This window comes from Notolabrus celidotus, chromosome 5 (assembly GCF_009762535.1).
Source record: "Notolabrus celidotus isolate fNotCel1 chromosome 5, fNotCel1.pri, whole genome shotgun sequence".
Taxonomy (NCBI): domain Eukaryota; kingdom Metazoa; phylum Chordata; class Actinopteri; order Labriformes; family Labridae; genus Notolabrus; species Notolabrus celidotus.
Genome location: NC_048276.1, coordinates 23723657 through 23745821, shown reverse-complemented (window position 1 = coordinate 23745821; position 22165 = coordinate 23723657). Strand labels below are relative to the sequence as shown.

General features: G+C 42.2%; 2 protein-coding genes across 7 annotated transcripts in view; one reads left to right on the top strand and one right to left on the bottom strand.

Moving 5' to 3' along the window:
* The window catches only part of mark4a (MAP/microtubule affinity-regulating kinase 4a), a 40772-nt gene extending 28197 nt beyond the window's left edge, over positions 1–12575 (top strand). The window contains exons 12-17 of one of the 2 annotated variants that reach the window (XM_034684564.1): positions 1257–1443; positions 1716–1927; positions 2885–2988; positions 4068–4349; positions 7695–7739; positions 8201–12575. In XM_034684564.1, coding sequence (XP_034540455.1) covers positions 1257–1443; positions 1716–1927; positions 2885–2988; positions 4068–4349; positions 7695–7739; positions 8201–8537 — 1167 coding nt within the window. In that variant the 3' untranslated portion in view covers positions 8538–12575. Of the gene's footprint in view, positions 1–1256; positions 1444–1700; positions 1928–2884; positions 2989–4067; positions 4350–7694; positions 7740–8200 lie in introns of both variants that reach the window. The other variant, XM_034684563.1, reaches the window with a different exon arrangement.
* Positions 12576–15001: 2426 nt separating this feature from the next.
* ckma (creatine kinase, muscle a) lies at positions 15002–18927 on the bottom strand. 5 transcript variants are annotated; one of them, XM_034683803.1, is made up of 8 exons: positions 18817–18927; positions 17046–17253; positions 16754–16908; positions 16457–16589; positions 16167–16338; positions 15922–16045; positions 15642–15831; positions 15002–15496 (listed from the first exon to the last, which is right to left on the bottom strand). In XM_034683803.1, the coding sequence occupies exons 2-8, from the start codon at positions 17236–17238 to the stop codon at positions 15318–15320; spliced, it is 1146 nt and encodes a 381-aa protein (XP_034539694.1). In that variant the 5' UTR covers positions 17239–17253; positions 18817–18927; the 3' UTR covers positions 15002–15317. The 5 variants fall into 5 exon arrangements, with proteins under 5 accessions (XP_034539694.1, XP_034539692.1, XP_034539696.1 ...); XM_034683801.1 differs by lacking the exon at positions 18817–18927 and adding an exon at positions 18344–18450; XM_034683805.1 differs by lacking the exon at positions 18817–18927 and adding an exon at positions 17992–18043.
* Positions 18928–22165: the final 3238 nt, after the last annotated feature.

Genomic DNA, 22165 nt, shown 5'->3' with positions numbered 1-22165 from the left:
GGAGCTGGCAGTCCCTTGCAATAGATATTTTGCTGAGTTTGCCAAGTATAGTACTTTTTTTAAACTAAGCTTGGACTCATACAAATGTAGTTTCCCCCTTTTTTAATATATCTTGATTAGTTTATTTTAAGAGCAAAAATAAGATAAAAAAGAACAATAAAAAAATCAGCTCAGACATAACATGATGTGGCGCTGGCACTTGCTACATGTCTTCCCCACTCTCTACTCGCTATATCTCCTGCTTCACTTCAGCTCTCTTATTGACAAAAAGCCCCCTAAAAATAACTTCAATAGTTGAGAATAACCTAAAAAATAAAGGAAAAAAGGTAATTAAACAAAAGGTTTTTAATATCGGCTGTATTCCCAACCTTAGTCTCTGATCAGTCCAACCACAACTGTACAGAGAAGCAGCATCAACAAGGTAGACAAACAAGGTGAGATTAAAGGAGGTTATAGGAGGGCAGGTACTTAAATCATAGAGGCAGAAGAAGAGGCTGAAGATGATAATGTAGTGCCATGTCTTTTTTAATGTAACAAATAAATTGCTGTGCAATGTGCATGCATGCATTTAAGACAGACATGTAAGAAGCTTACTTGGTAGAGTTGAAGTGAGACATGGTAGGAAAATAGAAAAAAGGAAATTTGTGGATCTAAGAAAATAAATGAATCAGACTCAGACCTGATGTATGCTTCTTAATCACTGCTGGTCCTTGTGCAGTAGACTGACATGCTCCTCTCTAGGATTATAAATACACGCTGCTCTGACGCCGACTAGCACTACTGCTGTTGGTCTGCTCAGCAGCAACACACCACAACTACAGAGGACACTGTAATTTCAGTAGAAGCATTTATTGCACGTCAAATTGCTAAAGCTCTAACAGGATGCACCAAACTTTATCCTCCATTGTTTGGAGCTGTGATAGAGCTCAACACACAGAGTCACACACACATATGAACACCACCATCAGATAGTGTTTAGGTGGGTTTGTTTGTGCACAAGTACTTGTCGTCTTACAGAGGCTACCAGACTGGCTTTTTTGTAGACTTGAAGCACAAGTAGAAGTGAGGCTCAAAAGTCTGACCTCAAACTCAGCTCCATGTTTTTATGCTTGACAGTTTTAACTTCTGAGTGCTCTGATCACATCTCAAAGTACCAGGGTTTAATACCAGACCCCCACTATCAGTATTTTTTACCAATTTAGTGTCCAAACACCTTCCTGAGTTAAGTACCTTTCCTGTTTCCTGTGATGTTACAGGAGGGCAGTGAGGCTCGCTCAGCCAGTAGCCTGTCCCTGGCAAGGGTGCGACCCAGCCCCATCACCAACGGGACCAACAAGCACTCTTCAGCCACCGGCTCCTCCTCCTCCTCCACCTCCTCCTCACACAGCAAGACCCAGCGCAGTGCCTCCACCTACCACAGGCAGCGACGGCACAGTGACTTCTGTGAGCCTCTTTTCTAACTTCATGGGTTTTTACTCTTTCTGAGCCTTACATGTGTTTAAAAACATTATTATTCCATGTATTTGAAGGGTTTTTTACTCTATCACCTGAGGTGAAATCATGATAACCTACACTTGATCATGACAGTGTCCCCACCTGGAGTCGTTACCAGCGAGGCTGTATGGATAAAGTTCATCTGCCACTTCCCTGTTGATACAGAATATACCTTATATGAGTCCCTTTGTGTCTGTGCTCTGCTGTCCTCCACAACAAAGGCGGGCCCTCCATGCCCGTCATGCACCCCAAGAGGAGCCCGACCAGCACGGGCGACCGGGAGTTGCGGGAGGGTCGGATGCCTTCACGTAAGGCCAGCTGTAGCGTGATGGGGAGCCATAGCCTCCCCCCCTCCAGCCCCATGGTCAGCAGTGCCAACAACCCCAACAAGTCTGAGATCCCAGACCGCCGCAAAGACATGACTGCCACCACGGTAAGAGATGCACTCCCTTCTTGAACAGGATCGCAGATCGAAAGTGATATCTTTGAAGAACTTCCTTCCAAAGTAACAGGATCTTTTAGTTCCAGGACTAAGTAACTCAAAGGTTTCTTCAGCTAGGTGTTATTTAAGTTTCAACCTGAATGTAAAAACCTGCCAACAAGGCAAATTTGTTCATCATTTAGACCCACCAAATGCTCCATCTCAAGGTCTGATTCACAAAGCAAATTGCTCTGATGATATTTAAGCACAGAAAGGCCCACTATGTTCTGCAGTTCTGTGCAGTTTGCTCCAGTTTGGCACCTGATTGAGACTGAGACGAGCTGCTTGTCTCCTCTCTGTGCAGCACAGAACTGTGCCATGTGTGCTCTCATCCTGACGGCACTAAATTCTATCCACATATGACAAGCTGAATGAAGAGAGGAGGTTCTTATCATTTTATTCAGGAGTTGATTCATGACAGGTGTGACACAAATGTCACAGTTTGTTATCAGTGTACTTTCTGGAGTGAGCTATCAAAAAAACAGCTCATTCAAATTAAATAAAATTTCTCAAATCATTTCATTTTGTTTCTTCTGAATTAATCAGCCACTTTTAAGGGTTATTTTCTTTACATCTAGTTTATTTTTATTGAATCCCTCTGAAATTGTATGCTACTGCTGTCTGTTAGTGGACATTCTCCCCTTGCTCCAACCTTCATGTTTCTGCTTGTTTGTCTTTGAAAGGATCTGTTGAGAATCACATGAGCTGCACAGAAAAGCAGAAGCAGAAAGACGCTCTCCTGTATAATGTTGCTGCTGTGAATGACTGTGGTGTAGCCTCTCCTGTTAATTGACTGAAGACGGCAGCCACACGGCATGATTCAGTGGTGTATTGTTGCTCCTGTCTTATCAGAGCTCTAACATGGTAAAGTAAAGGTAAAATCTTCCTCTTTCTTTATTCTCTCTGTAGAATAACATCCCTGGAAGCTCCATGACACGCAGGAATACATACGTGTGCACAGACCGCTCAGGCGCTGACAGACACTCTCTCCTGCAGAATGGCAAAGACAACAGGTAAGACTTTGTGTCATTATTAACAGGAGTGAGCACAGTATCAATGCTCAAATCATACATCCACTTATTAGATGGGTGCTCCTTTTGTCCAAACTTAAAGAGGAAGCAGTTTTTCACCCTCAGTCTGCCTCTCATTTGGAGGATGTGTGAAAATCTGAAATAGAACTTCCCAGAACATTTTGTTTCTTGGAAATGTGCCGGCTCAGTTTTTGCAGTTCTTCAAAGATTAAACACTCATCTTCAAAATCAACAAAGACTGAGCGACACATTTTTCTTCCCTCCTGTGAAATTCTGAAGCTTCGGGGGCTAACGAAGCTGAAAGACAACATATTCAGTAACTGAGGCCTGAAGAAAGCCGATGTGCAAAGAGTCAAAGGAGTGCTCTCAAGAAGATTAAAACTGTACCAGAAGAAAAAAATGAGTGAAAGAAAACACATTAATAAAGGAAACCACAAGACAGTAAAAACAATGTGGAAATAAAAAGAGAAACACATAGCAACAAATGAAGATGGAGGTTTAATTAATTTGTTCTTAATTTCTATGTTTCTTTAATATGTGTTCTTTTGTATCTTCTATAAAGAAATATTTTCATACCATTTATGAAAATGTTTCCAGTGGATTGACAGCAAGGGCCACGTGAGTGAAGGATTTTAACAGATAAAGAAAGGATATCATGTTACAAAAAAACAGAATAAATAAAAATATGCAAAGAAAGTAAAATAAAAACATACATTTCTATAAATATGCTCTAAAAACCATACATATTTAAATTTGAAAAAACATCAATACATTTCCTCTTTTGTTGGATTTTTGAACACATTTCTACCTGTTTATGGCTTTCCTATGACTCCACAGATGATTATGAAGTTAAAACAAAGATGATCCTTTAGTTATCCACGTCCTGCTTTTAATATGAAGGGTTCTATTCAAGTCATATTTAGCAAAGGGTGTAGGTATTGCGCAGGTTTATCCTAAGTTTGAATATATAAACTTGAAAGTAACCAAACAATGCTTCAAAAGCAACAAAAAAGACGTTATGATGCTCTTCTCCAACACTAAAGCATCTTTCCTGTGCACAGCTCTCTCGGTCACCGCTTGCCTGCAGCGTCTCCCTCCACACTCAGCATCTCTGGGGCCGGAGCCGCCTCCTCCTCCTCTTCGGACCGATGCCGCCTGACCAGAGGATCCACGATCCGCAGCACCTTTCACGGGGGACAGCTGAGGGACCGTGGGCCCCCAGTCTACTCTGCCCCGCCTACTTCACCCACCTTGTCCCACCATGAAGCCAGCCCTTTGCCCCATGCCCGCACTCGGGCCACCTCCAATCTCTTCACCAAGCTGACCTCCAAACTCACTCGCAGGTAGATATACGAAACATGATGCACATTATGTGGAAAACATTCTGTTGTTCCAATAGTTCTCCCTTTAAAGTTAGCAAACAGCTAGCTGTGCCCTTATGTGTCTAGTCTTTATGCTCAGCTATGCAAACCCTCTCCAGGCTGTAGCTTCATATTAACCGACCAAACTTCAGGTTTTTTGATCTAATCATCTCACTCTCATCAAAAAAAGATAATTCCCATTATGTTTGACTTTTCCTCAAGCTCTTCATGTCGTAACTGATATTGAAATTGCTATACTGTAGTTGCTCATTGTACAAGACAAACTTGTAAAACCTCTTTCTGTCATCTAAAAAGTGAGCTGCATCCTATACATCAACGCGACCAATATACAAAATATATACCCAGAATGTGGCGCTCAAAGAAGCTAGCAACTGCTTCAATGTGCAAAGCATGTTGGATACATAGTCAGGTGAACCTAGCAGTGCCAGGAAACAGTGTTATTCTGTTAACGAGGTAAAAGTTGTGGAGTTTTGGTTTGATCGAAAAGACTCTTCGGCGTAATAAAGCAGGTGACCAGCAGAGAGGGGTTGCGCAAGTCTCTGCTAAGTGGTTGCGTGCATAGAAGCTGCACGTTGCTGAATGGAACGAATGGAAATCTTCACGCAGGAACAGTTTCAACCTTTTTTTCCTCCTGGGGTTTTTTTTCTTTTGGTTCAAGCTCGAGACACATTCTCCCCTTTTAAATATTGTGTTTATTTTTCTGCCCCTTTTACATTTTGTGTCTCCAAAGCTTAAACACATCATATACACCTCCAATTCAAAACTCCTACTAACCTACCCCACCTCTTCCCTGAGGTTTGTTCTCCAGATTCCACTCTACAGGTAGGATACTTCATGATAATGCGAGTCAAGCTCTTGATTTATGAACCTTTTGTTATATTATTAGTTGCGACAATCCTTCTTACCTGTCTTCATTTGATTGACCTATTATACTTCTTGTTTCAACATGTTTTAATAAGGTCACAGGGAAAAAGACACAAAGGTCTTCATGCTTACAACTCTGATTTGGTGACTTATGTTATTGTAAGACTTGGTGTCTTTTCTGCTGTTGCAGTTGGTGAAAGTTATTCAAAAAGCTCAAATTTAAAATACATCTCGAGGAAAAAGAATCAAATGTGGTATTGTTGTGCAGTTCCTCCTTTCAGCCTGAGCACAGCCTGGTATGGATCCCTGCTTATCAGACATTTTATTCACCCAGGCCTTTTGGCAAGCCCTTGTGTGGCCCTGGATTATCCTCTGCTCCCCTCTCCCTCCCAGTCGTCATAATCACACATGTCTAATCTTATCAAACCTCAGCTTTATCCCTGCCAATCAGCTCCCGCGCTGCGCTCTTTTCCTCCACTTGCTCTCCTGTGATCCAGTTTTATTCTCTTACCCCATCCCCCCTGCTCTTACCCTGAACTCCCTCTTTTTCTCCATCTTTATCTTGTTGTGCTTTCCCCTCTGTCATGGCAATAGGGTCAACCTTGACCCGTCCAAGCGCCAGGGCTCAAACAAATCAGTGTCGGGTTGTACTCTTCCACAAGGATCAAAAACAGTTAGTAAGTTCCCATGTCTCTCGCTTCTTTCTCGTCTGCCTGTGCCGCCTCACCTGTCTGCCTGCTCACAGGAGTCTTTGCAAAATGCCTGCTCAACCTTCTCATTTCTGTATCTATGAATTATTGCCTGCATGAAATGTTAATTCATACTGTCAACATCCCACACACAGTTTAAGCATGGCTACAATTAAGGGAGGTTTATTTTATTTCGTTTTATTTTTTAGATTACAGTTTCAGGATTAATCTCGTTGTCGGTGAAAAAAAATCCTTTCAGCTCATCTGTTATGATCCTTAAGTCCCCTTAGGAACAGTGTTTTCATTTTGTATTTGTGGTTTGAAAGTCATTCTGTGTTTACTCTGTGTTGTTTGTAAAGACTGTACGGCAACCCCGAGAGGCAACTGAGAAAAAACAAAACGGTGATCCATTTTTGAAAAAGTCTGATCGAAATATTGTCTTTCTTATTTTCATGAAAAAAGAACAGGTGAAAAAAGAATCAGTCCAATTTTTTTTTACAGCTGAAACATAACTTATATATCTAATATCCAGTTTATATCAGCTGTTTAAAACGTATTCAACTGGCTCCTCGCAAGACAGTTTAAAACTGGGACACACAATATACACAAGTGACGATGCAAAACGGTGAAATATGGATTAAATGTCAACACCTTCTTTAAACAACAGAGGTCACTATCTGCCTCTGATGATTTTGCTATTAAGGATGCACCGCAGGTTACTTTATTCACACCTGTAGGTAGATTTAGTTTACAGCGATTGAGTCAGCCTCCTTTAATAAACAAACAAACAAACAGCAAAGGACAAGACATGATAAACAAGTGACAAAAGTGCTCTGGACTAAAAGGGATCATCCTCAGTGAAAACAGGATAAAATGAGACGATATAGGAGCAGCCCACCAAGCCAACTCTATCTCTCTTTCTCTCTCTTATCATTGAGTAAACTATGTGTAGCTACTAATATCAACTATCTTTCTTTTAGCTGTTTCTATTAACTCACCTAACTTTACACTCTCCTGGAAGTACATTTTGCGCCCTTTCATAATCAAAGGAAGTTTGTTCTCAAAGAGGGAATAAAGTTATCTAGGTAGATGTGAGGCTGTGAAAAGACAAAATAAAAGCTTCCAGGCATCTTTCCTCTAGGGCCTGGATATCAACTGGATTATTTAAACCTTGGAAAAAAATCATGAATAAACAAATTGTGAGTTAAGAAAAATTAACGGAAAAAAAAAGATATCTGTGAAAACTTCACCCAGCAAACCTTTTTTCCACCAATTTAGACACCAGAAAGTAACAGGAAAAATATGATAACATCTCTAACACCTGCATATTCTGGCTGTTGTTTTCACACACTGAAATGTTCCCCAACCTGTTTCACAGCTAGAAAAAAAAGGAAGATTATGCTTTCTTTTTTTCACCTGTTTGTGGGTCATTACCACAGGAAAGGCAAATATGAGATAGGACTTGAAAAATGGTTGCGCTGATTTAGTTTCTGTTGCCTCTTAGGTTTCAGTAAGAATAGAAGTGAATGTGTAATAATTTGATAAAGCTGATGACAAGTCAAGAGACTGTATTTCTACCTGCATGCCCATAGAGTAGTGAATGAGCACACAGGTAAGTGAAGTATCATGAACACACATCACATGCTTGTTGTTGATGCCTGCTCAGTCTCACTGAATGCTGTCTCATCAGAGAGTTTTGGTTGCTCGTTGTACTCGTGTGGATTACCGCTCACCCTGCCTGTTTATCCTCCAGGGTCACAAATGAATCTGAGGGAATCAGGAGATTTGCGGTCACAAGGTCAGTACATCTGGAAACTGCAACAACAATGATTTTATAAAAGTTAAAAGTTCATGTTTATTATCTTGTATTCATTTGTTTGGCCTGACGTGATTCTTCCTTTTTCAAAGCAGTTAATGGGTTGTTCTTCAACTTCACTCAATATCATCTTTTAAATAGTGACATTGAACAGAAGTGAATATTTGAGACATCATTGGGTTCTTTTGGACATTATTTAATTCATTAAAAAGTCTTAGCAAGAGATGGTTTATACTTCTTTTGAGAGTTACTTTTAAAATTTTAAGAAATATTTTTTGATCCATTTGATCATTGATCTTGATACTTATTCACCAGTACCAAGATGGCAACCACAAAAATTACAGTACACCATTAAAAGTCTACAAAACAGAGTACTGATAACAAATGTTCTACGCTTACTCTTTTAATGATGATGATTTCGTGGTTCTCCCTCTTCTTCATAGTTGCCATCTACCTGGGAATCAAAAAGCGTCCGAGCCCCGGGCCGTCGGACGTGGCTGGGATCTGAGAAGTGGTGGGCGGCGGGACCCTGCGGAGGTGGTACTGGCTCTGCGGGAGGCAGCGCTCGGATGTGGCTGCCAGGTCCACCTTGCCGGCCCCTTTCTGCTGTCCTGCACCCATGGCGTGGCAGGGGGCCGCGTGGCTTTCGAGGCCGAGGTATGCCATCTTTCCACGGGCACCTCCGAGACTTCTAACGGGGTGCGCTACACGAGACTCTGGGGGGCGCCGCTAGCTTTTCGGGACATTGCCACCCAAATCTCTAAGGACCTTGAACTTTGAACCGGAGGGGGTGTTTGCGTACAAGTGTGTGTTTTTGTGTGAACGAGTGTCAATGTGTGTGCGCAAAGGGAGGGGGGTGGAAACAATCAAAGAAAAAAAAAATTGCGGAGAAGGGGCGAGGGGCTGGACCCAAGAGAAAAGACTTCTCCTTCTGTCTCTTTCATGACTTACCCCCCTCCTCCCCACACACACAAACACAAACACAAACACACACACACACACACACACACACACACACACACACACACACACACACACACACACACACACACACACACACACACATCTGACCCGTAAGTCACGCAGACTGAAGCACCCCCCTCTCCACCCATTCATCCCACCGAGCTCAGCCAACTTCTTCACTGAGCGTCTGCACCCACTGGACCTGGATCAGACAGAATTTAGTCGATATTTTTTATTGCTACTCTAGCCATAATGACTCTTTTTTTTGTTATTTATTGCTCTAATCATTGTTTTTACCCACTGTCATCTCCACAGCTACAGAAAACACCATCTTGTCGTCTATCACTCAGTCCTTTTTTAAACTCTTCTTTTATATGTCACCTTTACACAAACGTTCATTTTTCCCTCCCGTACGGATGACCTGATTATCTGCTGACTCTTCATCACCTGGGGACAATCACATGCACACAAACGTGGAGATGGTGCGACTCAGTGATCAGATAAGCAGCCGCAGAGGGTTGCATTGCTTTGATTCCTGTACATACAGCAGTGACGACTGAGCTGGATTAAGGTCAGTGAGAGCAGCGCTGACAGGCTTTGAAGCAGCCAATCAGAGGCAGACCTGGAGTCAAATTCAGTGACATCTTCCACTTCATTAACTTCTATATCCATCACCTCTCAGTCACTTTAGTTTACCTGCATTAGACAAGCAGAAATAAGGAAAAGAGCTTGATTATAACAAGAATTTCATAATTAGATCAAGGAAAAGAGGGGAATATTTTAGAGCAGTAGTGTCTAGTTCCATCCGAGCTTTCAGTTTGGCATTTTGCTCATTGCCACCTTGTCTCTGGTCATGTTTGGTGGAAAGTTGGCACTGGAGAGGAGCAAGTAGCAAAAGCCAGGTTATAGTGCAGTCAAAAATCACGGTTAACCAAAAGCAGGCTTTACATAATATATGCTAATGAAAACAAGACATATGTGACCTCTCACAGTATATCATTTACAAATAGCTACACCGAAGACTAGGTTTCTTTACTGCAGGCTCTCCTATAGAGTAAAAAGAGAGACCTGCAAAGACTAAAGCACACATGCTGCTCTCTGATTGGCTGAAGTTGTCGTCTGTCAGCGCTGGTCAGTGTCATTAAAACTTGTTCCAAGCATTTCCGATTTTTAAATGTGCCACTTCATCCTTTATACCTTTACCTGTCTTCAAAACAATGTACTGAAGACAGGGCAGCAGAGAGACAGTTAAAAATATCTCTCTGATAGCAGACACACTGTAAAGCACAGGATGAGTATTACCTGAGGATCTAAGGTGGTTTTTAAATCCCCTCCCAGCAAGTTCACAAGAATTCACTCAGTCACCCCTGATAAGATATCAAGACTCTGAGTTGTCTTTCTAACTGTGTCATAAAAGTTTGAGTGGGGCCTGTTGAAATCATATAACATAAAAAGAATCAGACCGTATTATCCATGTGATCATTTGAAGATCTTACTCCTCTGAGCTTTCACTTTGTCCAAGTCTGTCTAGATGCTTTGTAGCAACAAGAGCGTCCTTTCAGAACTTTCTTATTTTGCCAGCACAGCCTGTTTGATTCATTACTGGGACAGAGGAAGAGAAATGCACAAAGAAAATTAAAAGTAGGGAGAGGACGTATATAAACAGGACTGCTGTTTTTAGCAGTTTGAGGTGTAATTGTACTCTAAATTTACAGACATGGTAGAATTTGCAGATTTGCATTGGGGCAAGATCATAGACGACCTCCTCTTTTATTATAAATCACTCAGAATGCCCATGTAATACTCGTCCTGTGCAAATAGGGCTTTGTTTTCAGTGCAATGCAATTCTTTGGTTATATATCTTGTGCCATGTGATCTCACTACACAGTATGTTAATGGGAAACACCAAAAGCAGATCAGCCAAACAGGGAAAACTTCTCACATTACACACATACTTTCACACGCACACACACACACACACACACACACACACACACACACACACACACACACACACACACACACACACTCACACACTCACACACACACACACTTCTAAATGTCCACCCTGTGCTTGATCTGTGGGGATCAGACGGGGGAGTGTGTTGACTCTGGAAAGGCACGATGAAGGCAGTGTGTGCACAGTGTTTTCTTTTTGTTAGTCCAGTTGCCTTTAAAGTGAACAACCCCCAGCGCCTTCATTCAGAAACATGTTTAATGTATTAAAAAAAGAGAGACAGAAAAAGTGAGGAAGCTTTCTGTTCTCCCTCCCTGTTTTTAGTGAATATCGTACTGTGATATTTACGTAGGCTACAGAGATCATGTTGTTTGGCTGCTGATTTACTGTTGATACTATCTCTCAGTTGTGGCTTTGCTCATGGTGACCCAAGACACCCCCCATCTCCTTTCTCCCCCACCCACCCCTACATTGAACAGAGACGCAAACCTTAGCTGTCCACCACCTTCATATGTAACACCGACTTTTTTCTATCGTCACAATGAGCATCTTCTCTGTGTGAGACTCGCAGAGAGATGCTCAGCCATTATCCACACTCACATCGTAGACCCATGTTTGACCGGCCTGTTAAGTGTGTGCTGTTTCATGAAGCACACACCAACATAGATGCCAGGATTCTGTCCTTGTCCTCTCCCTGGACGTTTCTCATTGTGGTGTATATTAGCATTAGGTAATATAGACCTCAATGCACTTTGCTTTGACTTGAATCAGCTCCTTCCAGTGTACCTGTACAGGTAATACCCAGAACTAGCCACTGGAGGGCGCCAATGTCTTAAATGTGAAACACTTCAATTTGTGGATATTTGCACAGGTACTTTATTTATTTTTTAGAATAATATCATTAAAAAAAACAGGATTTATATCAGTCAGTTGATGGCTGTATATAAAATATATGAATATAGTATATATCTTAGAGCTCAAGGTTTATTTATAGCTAGAGCAAGGGAAGTAATTCTAGTTTAAAGCAGATTCTGTCAGTGACAATGGGGAACAAAACCAACCTGCAATCCTGCATGACTTCAGAGTTTGGGTTTTGGGAGAAAAAAAAGAAACATGATGCACACCCAGGATTGGAAGCTTTGTGAAATACAGAGAAATGTTTTTAGATATGAGTTAATACATGGAATTGGTGCCAAATGTTGCACCAGGTCCTTTCCCCTTTTACAGAAACAAACAGATAGTGGTTTCAGGAGTAATTTGGTACGCTAAAGAGGGCTCCTGGGTTCACATACGTATTTAAAATGCCATGAAATGAACCACAAAGGAAAATGTCCTGTGAGGACTCTTACACTGAAAGCAGGTTGTGTTGTTTGGTTCTAAATTCACTTGAATTCACTCTAAAAAGTCCCTGACGTGTTGGAAACTCTGGGTTGCATTCAAGCCATAGAAATGTTTTGTCACTGACTCCTGTTTGACGATTTGAATCAGGTTGTTTGTGAAACCGGCTTAAAAGCTAATAAATTAGTGTGCAACAACTCACTCTTAGTATAAGATGGATAAACATTGTCTTAAGGTGGAATCTACTGTGAAAACTTCTTCAAAAGAGTTTCGTTGAGTACCTGAGTGTGTTACTGGTTTAGATGGTGGATGGTACAGTATTAGGACCCCAGAGGGCACAGTATTGAACATGCACTGTCGTCTTTGGAAGCTGTTAATGTTGTAAAAGAGACTGAAGAACACACACAGTTTGACATGTATGAGTAAATTTACATCCTCTACTGTTGAATTCCTCCACTCAGAAACAAACTGTAAACTGAGACGGAGAGGTTGTGGTAAACATGGAAAACATGGAGCTGAAGATTAATAAAATTCACTGATGTTGGCATTTTTTTCCTTTATTTGTGTGTCTTTTTTTTGCAGCTTCCCATATGTTTGGAGTTCCCCCTGGTAACTGGCTTTAGTACAGGTCATAAAGCCTGCCTCCGCAATGTTATGGGACATGGGTCAAACTTGAAATTGAAAATGCACGTCAAAAAAATATTTCTCCAACATAGTTTCCTTCTTGTAAGTCAGTTCATTTCACGCTGAGTTATGGGCAAATGTTCATTTGTATGAGAAGTTATGTTTACATTTTTTAGTTTTTTCTGTAAAAAGTTGTGTAACACCATGATTGGCAGCTCTGCTGTGGCTCCTGTGACGCAGTGTGCAACACATCAGCAGAGTAGAGAAGGAGCATTGAGGTGAAACGTAAAAAACACCAACACAAGAGTTGCAGACTTGTTTTTATAACCAGGTTGTTTTAAACATTTGACAACCACCTAAGTGCCTGAGACCCCATAGAGACAGAAATTAATCAATAACGGCAAAGAGGACGACAACCTAGTAACTCACACCACATCAAATCAGTCTGCAGAAAGGAGTTTGCCATATTTACCCTCTGCCTGTTGACACTGTGGTAAAAACATTAGTGTTTGTCTCAGGCTTGTCTCAAGAGTGGGGAAATAATGACAGTTAATGGGTACAGATGTGAGAGCAGCCTGAGGAGCTACTGGACCCCAACCATCTCTGATATGGAAAAGTGGAGCAACATCCTGTCCTGCAGTCCAGGCAATGGCAGCTGAGCTGGTGAGAGCATCTCTAAGCTGCTGATCTCTGCAAAGTCACTTCAGCCAGAAGAGGTAGTGATAATACCAACAGTGTTAAAAGTTGTGACATTTGTCTCAGTTATGTTTAAAGGTGTGTCAACGTCAAAGCTCTAAGAAGAAGGAGAGTTGAATGAGGACAGAAATTTCAACATCAGTATTCCTTCAAGGTGAGACAAGACCCCTCTGCTTCATGACAGGTGCTGTTCACCCTGTCAGGATTCTAATATGCAAAACCACCCGTCAACATGAGCGTCTGCTTCAAACCAACACAAAAATCTATCCTGCTGGACAATACCAACCATAGACTTTTCAAAACATGAACATACTCTCAGTGACATCCCCGGTTGGTTTGTGAAGAGGCGTTATGAAGCCTTAAGATGGCGGTCCACATGTTGGAAATGTATCAAGCTTCACACCAGCCGCGGAGCAAGGCGGGCTTTCAGCCTGGAAACATGAACTTCAGTTGAGGATGTGTAACATTATTTTACTTGCCAACCAATTCTAATACAGGCCACTACCAGCTTCCATGCTGCAGACAGCACTGAGGGGGAAATTAACTGAGAACGGATTGTGGCTGTTCATAGCACCAAGAATTGTGCATCATTTGTCCCTGCTATCTGCTCAGTCCCAAGGTCTAATTCACAAAGCAGATTGCTTTAATGATATTCAAGCACGAAAACAACCACAAAGTTCTGCAGCTCTGTACAGTTAGCATCAGTTTGGGTTGTGACTGAGATGAGCTGCTACATTTCCACTCTGTGCTGCACAGAGCAGCACTATGTGGTCTCATCCTGACCGCAAAATTCTGTCCACATATATGACGGACTGATCAGACAGGGGGAGTCCTTACCGTTTAAATTAGAAGTGGAGTCATGACTGATGTGACACAAATTTCACAGTTTATATCCAGCTTATTTCCTGGACCGAGCTAGCAAAGAACAGATCATTCAAATTAAAAAGATAGATAATTTAAAAAAAACAAAACTGTTGTGTAATGGCACAGCCTGTATGTGCAGGTTGAGCCTTAGACACCCCTAGACTCATTTAACTCCTGATTATTATAAAATAATGTCAAAGAACATTTACAGATTGTATGTACAGATGTGTTATTTCTAGGTCACACAGAGGTAGAATTATTGTTTTGATCAGTAAAATGTTGGAGTTTAGCATCCCTTATTACTGTTCAGTTACCACCAGCTCTCAGCAGACAGTAAATATTTCACTCTAACTGCACGGGGCTGTTAGTGAATCAGGTGTTATTTGTCACTTTGCTCAATTGAATAGAAAATGTCCTGTTTTGCTCCAAATGAATGCACAGTGGCTCATTTAGGTCTATGCAGACAACACAAGGGCACATAGACGCACTTTGCTCTGCAGCGCAGTTTGTGGAGCATTTGACCCTTTTCATGTGCTTCTTGAATTAGACGATTTATTTTTGGCTCATTTGCATCGGTTAAGCGGGCACAAAAGCAGTGCAATCCTTTAGTGAATCAAACCCTGAGAGTATTGTGCATTATGCTTTGCCAAACAACATAATGAAACCTTTCCCCCTCACTTTAAGTATTGTTTACTGTATCATATATCAGATAATATCAGCTGTTAGATAGAAGCAAATGTATGTTAAGCTATTACTTCAAGTTTGTCATGGAGCAAAAGAATAGACCAAAGTGATTGACTTGTTTGTTTAAATGGGGAACTTTTTATTGAACAGTATGAAGAGCTTCAATAATTATTACTTTTTATAACAAAAAGTAGGTGATGCCACGTCTGCCAGGCGAGCCCAGCTCAGTGGAGGCTGATTTCAAGGTGTTACCAACCAGCACTGGATAACGTGAAAAAAAAAAAAAAAGGACAGAGAAAGAAAAAACTGGAAGGAAGAAAAAGAGGTGGGCAGAGTCAAGAGTCTCTTGGTGAGCGGCTGTTTCCTCTGCACGCCATGTCAGCTGGCTCGATTGCACATGAATGGTCACGAGAAAAACATAACATTGTCCCTCTTTACTTCTGGGAGGGGATCATGCTGTCGATGGCCTCTCCCTTCTCCAGCTTCTTCTCCATCTCAACCATAAGCTTGACACCATCAACCACCAGCTGGACCTGGGCCACCTCGGAGGAGCCCAGACGGTCAGCGTTGGAGATGTCGAACACACCACCCACGGAGGCAGTGTCCACACCACCTAAAGAGAACAAAGAATGAGTCATGAGATACAGACGCACTTTACACCCTGCAGCTCAGTGTGCTGTAAAGCCTCAGCAGAGATGTGACTGGACCTGTCTGTCTGATTAGCAGCTTCACAAGTCAGAAACTGAACATATCTGTACCTGTGCCACGCTTCTGCAGACGCAGCCTGGTGAGGATCTCCTCGAACTTGGCGTGTGTGCTCAGCTTGGGGAGCTTGACATGGACACCACCACGCAGGCCGGTACCAAGGTTGGAGGGGCAGGTCAGGATGTAGCCGAGATGCTCGTTCCACATGAAGCCACGGTTGTGCTTCTTGAAGATCTCCTCAATCTAGCAGAACAAAAGCAGAGAATCAGACTATAGGCACCCTTATCTGACTCAGTTAAACCAAGGCTTGTTTGACTCGTTACTGAGGCGTACCGTCTGCAGGCCGGTGCAGAAACGCTTGAAGACCTCCCTCATGTTGCCGCCCTGCTGCATGGAGATGACACGCAGGTGATCCTCCTCATTCACCCAGACCAAGAAGGTCTTGTTGTCGTTGTGCCTGGATGGAGATAGAGGCAAAGATGAGCATAAAGTACAAATGTCATACAAACATCATCAAACCCATGCTGACTGTTTTGGAAAGGGTTTCTCCAGAGCTCACAGTTATTGATCACACTCACCAGATGCCTCTAGCGTCGGGCCAGTCACGGGCCATACCAGCACAGGTCAGCAGGGGAGAGACGGGCTTGTCAAACAGGAAGTGATCATTGATCAGCTGCTCCTGCTCGGCATCAGTCATGGACTTCAGGGGGTAGTACTTTCCCTTGAACTCACCATCCAGGCTGGTCAGAGCTGTAGAGACATATTAGGACACAATGAGGACACTGAATTCTTCTCTGAGCTGTTCCCTATTGTTTTGGGAGGCCTGGCTTACTGCCCGATCCTTGGCTTCAAATTTTTCTTAGCTCACCCTCAACGGACATCCTCTCAATAAGTCTGCGCTCGCCACGGCTGTTGTGGGGGGGCAGGGTGAATCCCTTGATGCTGCGGCCAGTACGGACACGGCTGGACAGGACGTAGTTGGGGTCCAGGTCATCTCCACCCTGATGAATAACGATTGAAAGTAAAGTTAAATAGAGGCCACGAACTAAGGGTACTTATCATCAAGTCAACGGTGGGAAATCAGTGAATTCAGTCTAGTTTATGTTGCAACATCTGAAAGTCTTATTCAGTAAGCGTGCAACTGTCTCAAACTTAAGTACTGCACCTTCAGGTTCTCGAAGTTCAGGTCGGTCTTGTGCTTGTCAGTGGGCTTGTATCCACCATGACGGTCGGAGATGACGGGGTCCAGAAGCTCCTTGAAGACCTCGTAGGACTCCTCATCACCAGCGACGCAGCCAACAGTCATGATGAAGGGGTGACCTATTGGGAGGGGGAGATGAGTGGAGATGCAGGAGTTAGAAGCTATGCAAAGTTATATGCAAAGTTATGTGCAAACTCAACAGCATCTCAGCCATGATTTATGATTCATACAAAGATTCTGTCATCTTCAGTCTTACCTGGGTTGTCCACACCAGTCTGGATGACATCATCCACGGTGTATCCACTGGGGGTCTGCTTGCCCCTCAGCTTTTCGTAGATTTCCTTGGTCAGGATCTTGGCCATATGGTTGTTGTGCTTGGACAGATCGGGGAACTCCTCCTCAACTTTGTAGTTGAGCTTGAAGTTGTTGTGGGTGTTTCCGAAAGGCATGATTGCTTTCTAACACTGTAGAGAAAGGGACACACAGGAAAGGCACATTCAACAAAGGCTCCAAATGATCTGTACAGGAGATCTGTATGGAGACACGGTATATTGTGCAAGACAGCTGCAGAGTTTAGGTGGTGTCAGAGGCAGAGGAATGCTGGTAACAAGTGGCAGTCCATTCTCGGAGGCTCAAGTGTCCAGTTGAAATAGAGTTGGGGGGTGGAGTTGTTGGGTATTTTTAGCAGCTGCACATCTAACTGTATTCCCTTTCTTTAAAGTGCCATCAGCTGTGCCAGTAGCCTGTTCATTTTCTAGGTACATGCATTTAACATGCAAATACAAATTAGTTCTATTTGCTGGTCTGTTTTTTTTTTTACTTGTTTTATCTTTAAAAATACTTCACAACCTTTCTGTTTCACACTTTCTGAAGCTCCAGATCCAAACACTAAAAGTAAAAGCTGCCACTGTGCTGAGCTCCTGACTGAAGTTTGACAAGCTGTAGCTCCAGTGCACTCCAACATGATCTAACAACTTGTCATTTTTTGAGAATATAAGTCACTTTCTAGAATGTATCTTATGAACTTGTGACATGAAAGTCGATCTGCAGTGAAAAAGTCAGAACAATCTTTTTTTTTGCAGCAGTTACCATTTTGCTAAAGTTAATTGTCCTATAAGCTTAAGCCCTAAAAGCTGCTGTAAAGTGTGTCATCCTTAAATGGCTAAGCTTAATTACAGGGCATAAAGGGCCTGCAAGCTTACACGTCTCAAACTGTGAAGCACCTGTCCACATTAATCACTGTCCACATGACAGATCACATGCAGAGAACATAAATACAAGTAGAGACAACAATGCAGTCCCTGCTGTGCTAAATATCATCATTATGCATGAGAATAATGAGATTATGAGAATAATCTGGCACAATTTAAATTCTAAATTAATTATCACATAGATCCGCACATCAAATAATTATTGTGCATTTTGTCTACTGTGTGTCCAAAACCGTCATCACAAATTAAACCCAATAAAGAGTTTTTCATTTTAAAAGTTTGGATGGTCTTAAAATCTGCTCCTCTCTCTCTTCAAAATGAATCATCTCTGATTTTTCTTTACCTTCACACCAGACAAGAATAGAGGTAACAGTCCTTGGGATCAGATCCTGTTCACAACGGCCAATATAGGGGTCACCCAACTCGTGGGGTTTCTGCTTCCAGCTTATATACTGGGCAGACTCTCTGTCATTGGCTTTGCCATTTTAGTGCCTGCTGCGTCCTCATTGGCCAAATTGTCTGCACTGATACTCTGAACAGTTTATGAAAGGGACGCATTTACATCTCAGTCATCCAAGACGGGTGCTGCAGCTGTACCCACACCCCCTCGCCCCTGTCACCCCCCTCCCGCCTCCCCCCCTTGGCCCCATACATAGCGCCAGTTGGACTCGTGGAGTATCCGAGAGGGGAGGGGGGTCACAAGGGTTGCGTGGGGGAGCTGAAGGAACTGTAAAAAGCTGCGCTCACTCTTGCCAAGTACACTGTGGAGATCAGGGGTCCTTGTGTCAGGTGTGAAGGGTGGAAGAGTTGGTATACCTTTACTTATTACATGACTGCCGTGTCCACAGAAGCACTTAGACAAACGGGTATCACTCAGAGTTCTCTGGGCAGAAGGATGATGCTAATAATAAATGGTTAACATTTAAGGGATACCTACTTGATAATAATTAAAGGCCAGAGTGATGCAGGTTCAGCAGCTCTACAAGGAAAACTTGTAGGCCGAGGATTGAGTGAAAGAAAAAGAAACACAAATGGATCAAGCATGGATGAAGAACAATATGTGCTAATATATATATATATATATATATATATATATATATATATATATATATATATATATATATATATATATATATATACGTAAATGTTTACATAACCACACAAAGAAAGGAGACCAATAAGCAGCCATGGGGGAGGGGGCGGGGACCAATACCAACACACTGCATTCTAAGCACAAGGTGTCCAGCTTGCTTTTCTAGCTATCTCTCTGCTCTGTGCAGCGAGGATCATGTCTCATTTACTAGTGTGCAGAAAACACGTTAAAACAGACCAGAACGGTAGATGTAGAAACCAGAGGGCCAAAGTTAAAGAAACAGTGTTGGACAAAGCATGTCTGACATGTAAACACACTCCAGGAGAGAAACAAACTTTTTAAAGGCAGCTGTAGGAATTGCTTAGGTCAAAAGACATTTGTGAATACACAGCAGGTTAAACTGAGGACTTGCTGTGATCTTTGTGAAGCTCAAATAACATGAGCAGTAAAAAAAATAAGTACATCAAAATACTTAACTGTCTACTGTGTAACACACACAATTCTCTATGGTTTGTTATCAATGAGGCCTCTAAAGCAAGCATGTTTTTCAAATGAAGCAGATTCTATAGTTTAATGTTATCATATATTAATCCCCAGATCCATGTCAGGGCTGGTTTAAATCAGTCTTATTCAGTGTACAAGAAGACAAATTCACAACAAGGCTGTAGAGCTCTATCTGGTTTAGAATGAGTCTTAAGACTGTATTACAGTAACAGGCCAAACTAAAGATTTAAGCTAAGATAAGCTAGTTTTCTGAAAAGGTTAAAGGACTTACTACCTTTTGACATCAGAATGACAAGCTCTTTCTCTGTTTGTTTGTTTTTTAAGTTATATTTTTCAGCATTTATGCCTTTATTGATAGGACAGCTGAAGAGAGACCAGAAATACGGGGAGCAGAGAGAGCGGGGGAAGACCTGCAGCAAATGGTCGAGGCCGGGAGTTGAAAAAGTCACTGCAAAGAGGGCTCTAAATAGGGGGGTACGCTTAAACACTAGGTCAATCCTGCCCCACTCTCTCTGTGTTTTTAAAACTAGATCAAAGGCTAATCTTTAAGTAATTGGTCTACATTTTCATGATTGTTTTTAACAATATTTTTTTTGTGGGTATAAGTCTTGTCGATCTTCCCACTAGTTTTAGTTGATTAAATGGATCATATTTATGATTATCTTTCTTGCTTTGGACATTCATTATTTATCGGTTGCTGTAGTTTTTCTGTCTGTTTATTCTATGTGAAGCACTTGGAGATGCGTCATTGTATGCATGAAAGGCTCTACAAAAATAAAGCTGGATTAGATTGAAAAGAAGGTTTAAGTTCATTTCTAGTGATCCAGTCAGTCTGAACCTAACGTCTAACATCTAACGTCTAACATCTCTTGACATTATAATTTCAGCAAACGATGGAAACTTTCCAGGACTTGAGCTGTAGCCAACAGGTAGGGATAAATTACATTTTAGCAGTCAGCTGGTTTAGAGGAATGAAGCCTAGAGCAGTTTGTTAGCTGTTCTTTTCTGCAGATATCTATTTTGTAGACATCAATTAGAGCTAAATCATCTTTTGATGACTGCCTGGATTGTATTTCTTTGGATTGTGTTCTGCTTCTTTTACCCTCCACATGGACCACTGTCCACTGAAAAGCTTGAGGACTTGGATTACACATGGAAACCAGAAGACCCGGTACCAGAACCTGCTCAGACTAGACCTGAATCAGTGCCCCTATTCATTGATCAGACATTAGAGCTCTGATGGAAACAGACCGCCCGACTGAATGCTGTTTATGAAAGCTGATGCTGTCTTTGACATTATTTTCATTAGCTCTCTTTCTTCATACTGTATTCTCTCTTATATATCGCTTAAGTTAAGCTTCAACATTTTAAAGCTGCAGTCAGTGATCCAAAGGTAAACAAAAGCAGACCCCAACATAAAACTTTGTCTTGTCTCTCTTGATTTGAGTTAAGTTATTATGTAGTGTGTAGTGATTGTAGGTGATATGTTAACTTTATTACAAGAGACATGAAACGTTGTGCATTTGAACAGCGGGGGAACTTTACGATGTTAGAAAGGGAGCTGTCACATAGCTACAACCGACCACAAAGTGAGATCAGAGGGAGAGCTGGGTCTGTTCAGTTTTCAGTGTCATGAAGCTGGCTCTCTTTTCCAGATCACCATTATAACTTACTCTGGACTCAAGACCAGGGACCAGGTCATTTTCAGAAAAGTGTCATCATGGCATCAGTGTCAGTTGTTTCCACAATAACTTTTTTGAATTCATAGTTTCTTCTCATATCAATTTCACTGTGGTAAGTTGATCGTGATCCTTCATTTTTGTGCTAAGAGGCGCTGCATAATGTACTCAACACCCCATATTCTGCAGGCAGGCACAGAGGCACAGAGGCAGGATATGTTGAGCTTGACTTGACCCGTCTGGTGACCATTTTCTCTGCTGCCATAATTTTGTATCTTTCACATTTCCTGAACCAGACATGGGGACGCAGAATAGCTGAAGTCGAGGACTATGTTCTGCTAGTCAGAAAATAGAAACACTTTCTCATAGACCGGTAAAGTCACTGCCTGCTGGTCATTGGAAGGGTTACAGGTTTACGGCACTTCGGCAACCAAGAGGATACATTTACACAAAGTGGAGTTGGCCTAAAAGTGAAGTAGAATGATGAAACTGATCGTGTTCCATGTGTGAAATACTGAAGGTACATCAGTAATTAGAACAAGGATCTATGAGTGATATCTCAGGCACATTTCCAACAGGGGGCATCCCACTGAGCAGCCTCTGCGGGTAACCCCAGCTGTCTCTGAGGGACAGCTGACCGTTTCACACCTGCTTTTTCCAGTCCCACTAACCATTCCCACCTCCCCCCACACCCAGCATGAAGGACCCTCCTCCATCCCCTTCCCCCTCAAATATCCAACCCAGCCCTGCAACACACTTGCTGACTGTCTGCTCCAATGTTCTCTAACACATCATTAGTCATGCTGCGACTCTCTTTACTCTTTTGTTTTCCCCTCTGCAGCATGCGGAAACTTTGGGGAGCAGAGTGTCGGCTGCTCTCACTGTCTTT

Bases quoted from the DNA above. Each gene is read 5' to 3' on its own strand.
- ckma (XM_034683803.1), bottom strand. From the start codon at position 17,238: ATGCCTTTCGGAAACACCCACAACAACTTCAAGCTCAACTACAAAGTT. The intron at 16,909-17,045 runs GTAAGACTGAAG...CCCTCCCAATAG, and splicing joins GACTGGTGTGGACAACCCAG to GTCACCCCTTCATCATGACT. The intron at 15,497-15,641 runs GTACAGATATGT...TGTTCTCTTTAG, and splicing joins TCTGCAGAAGCGTGGCACAG to GTGGTGTGGACACTGCCTCC.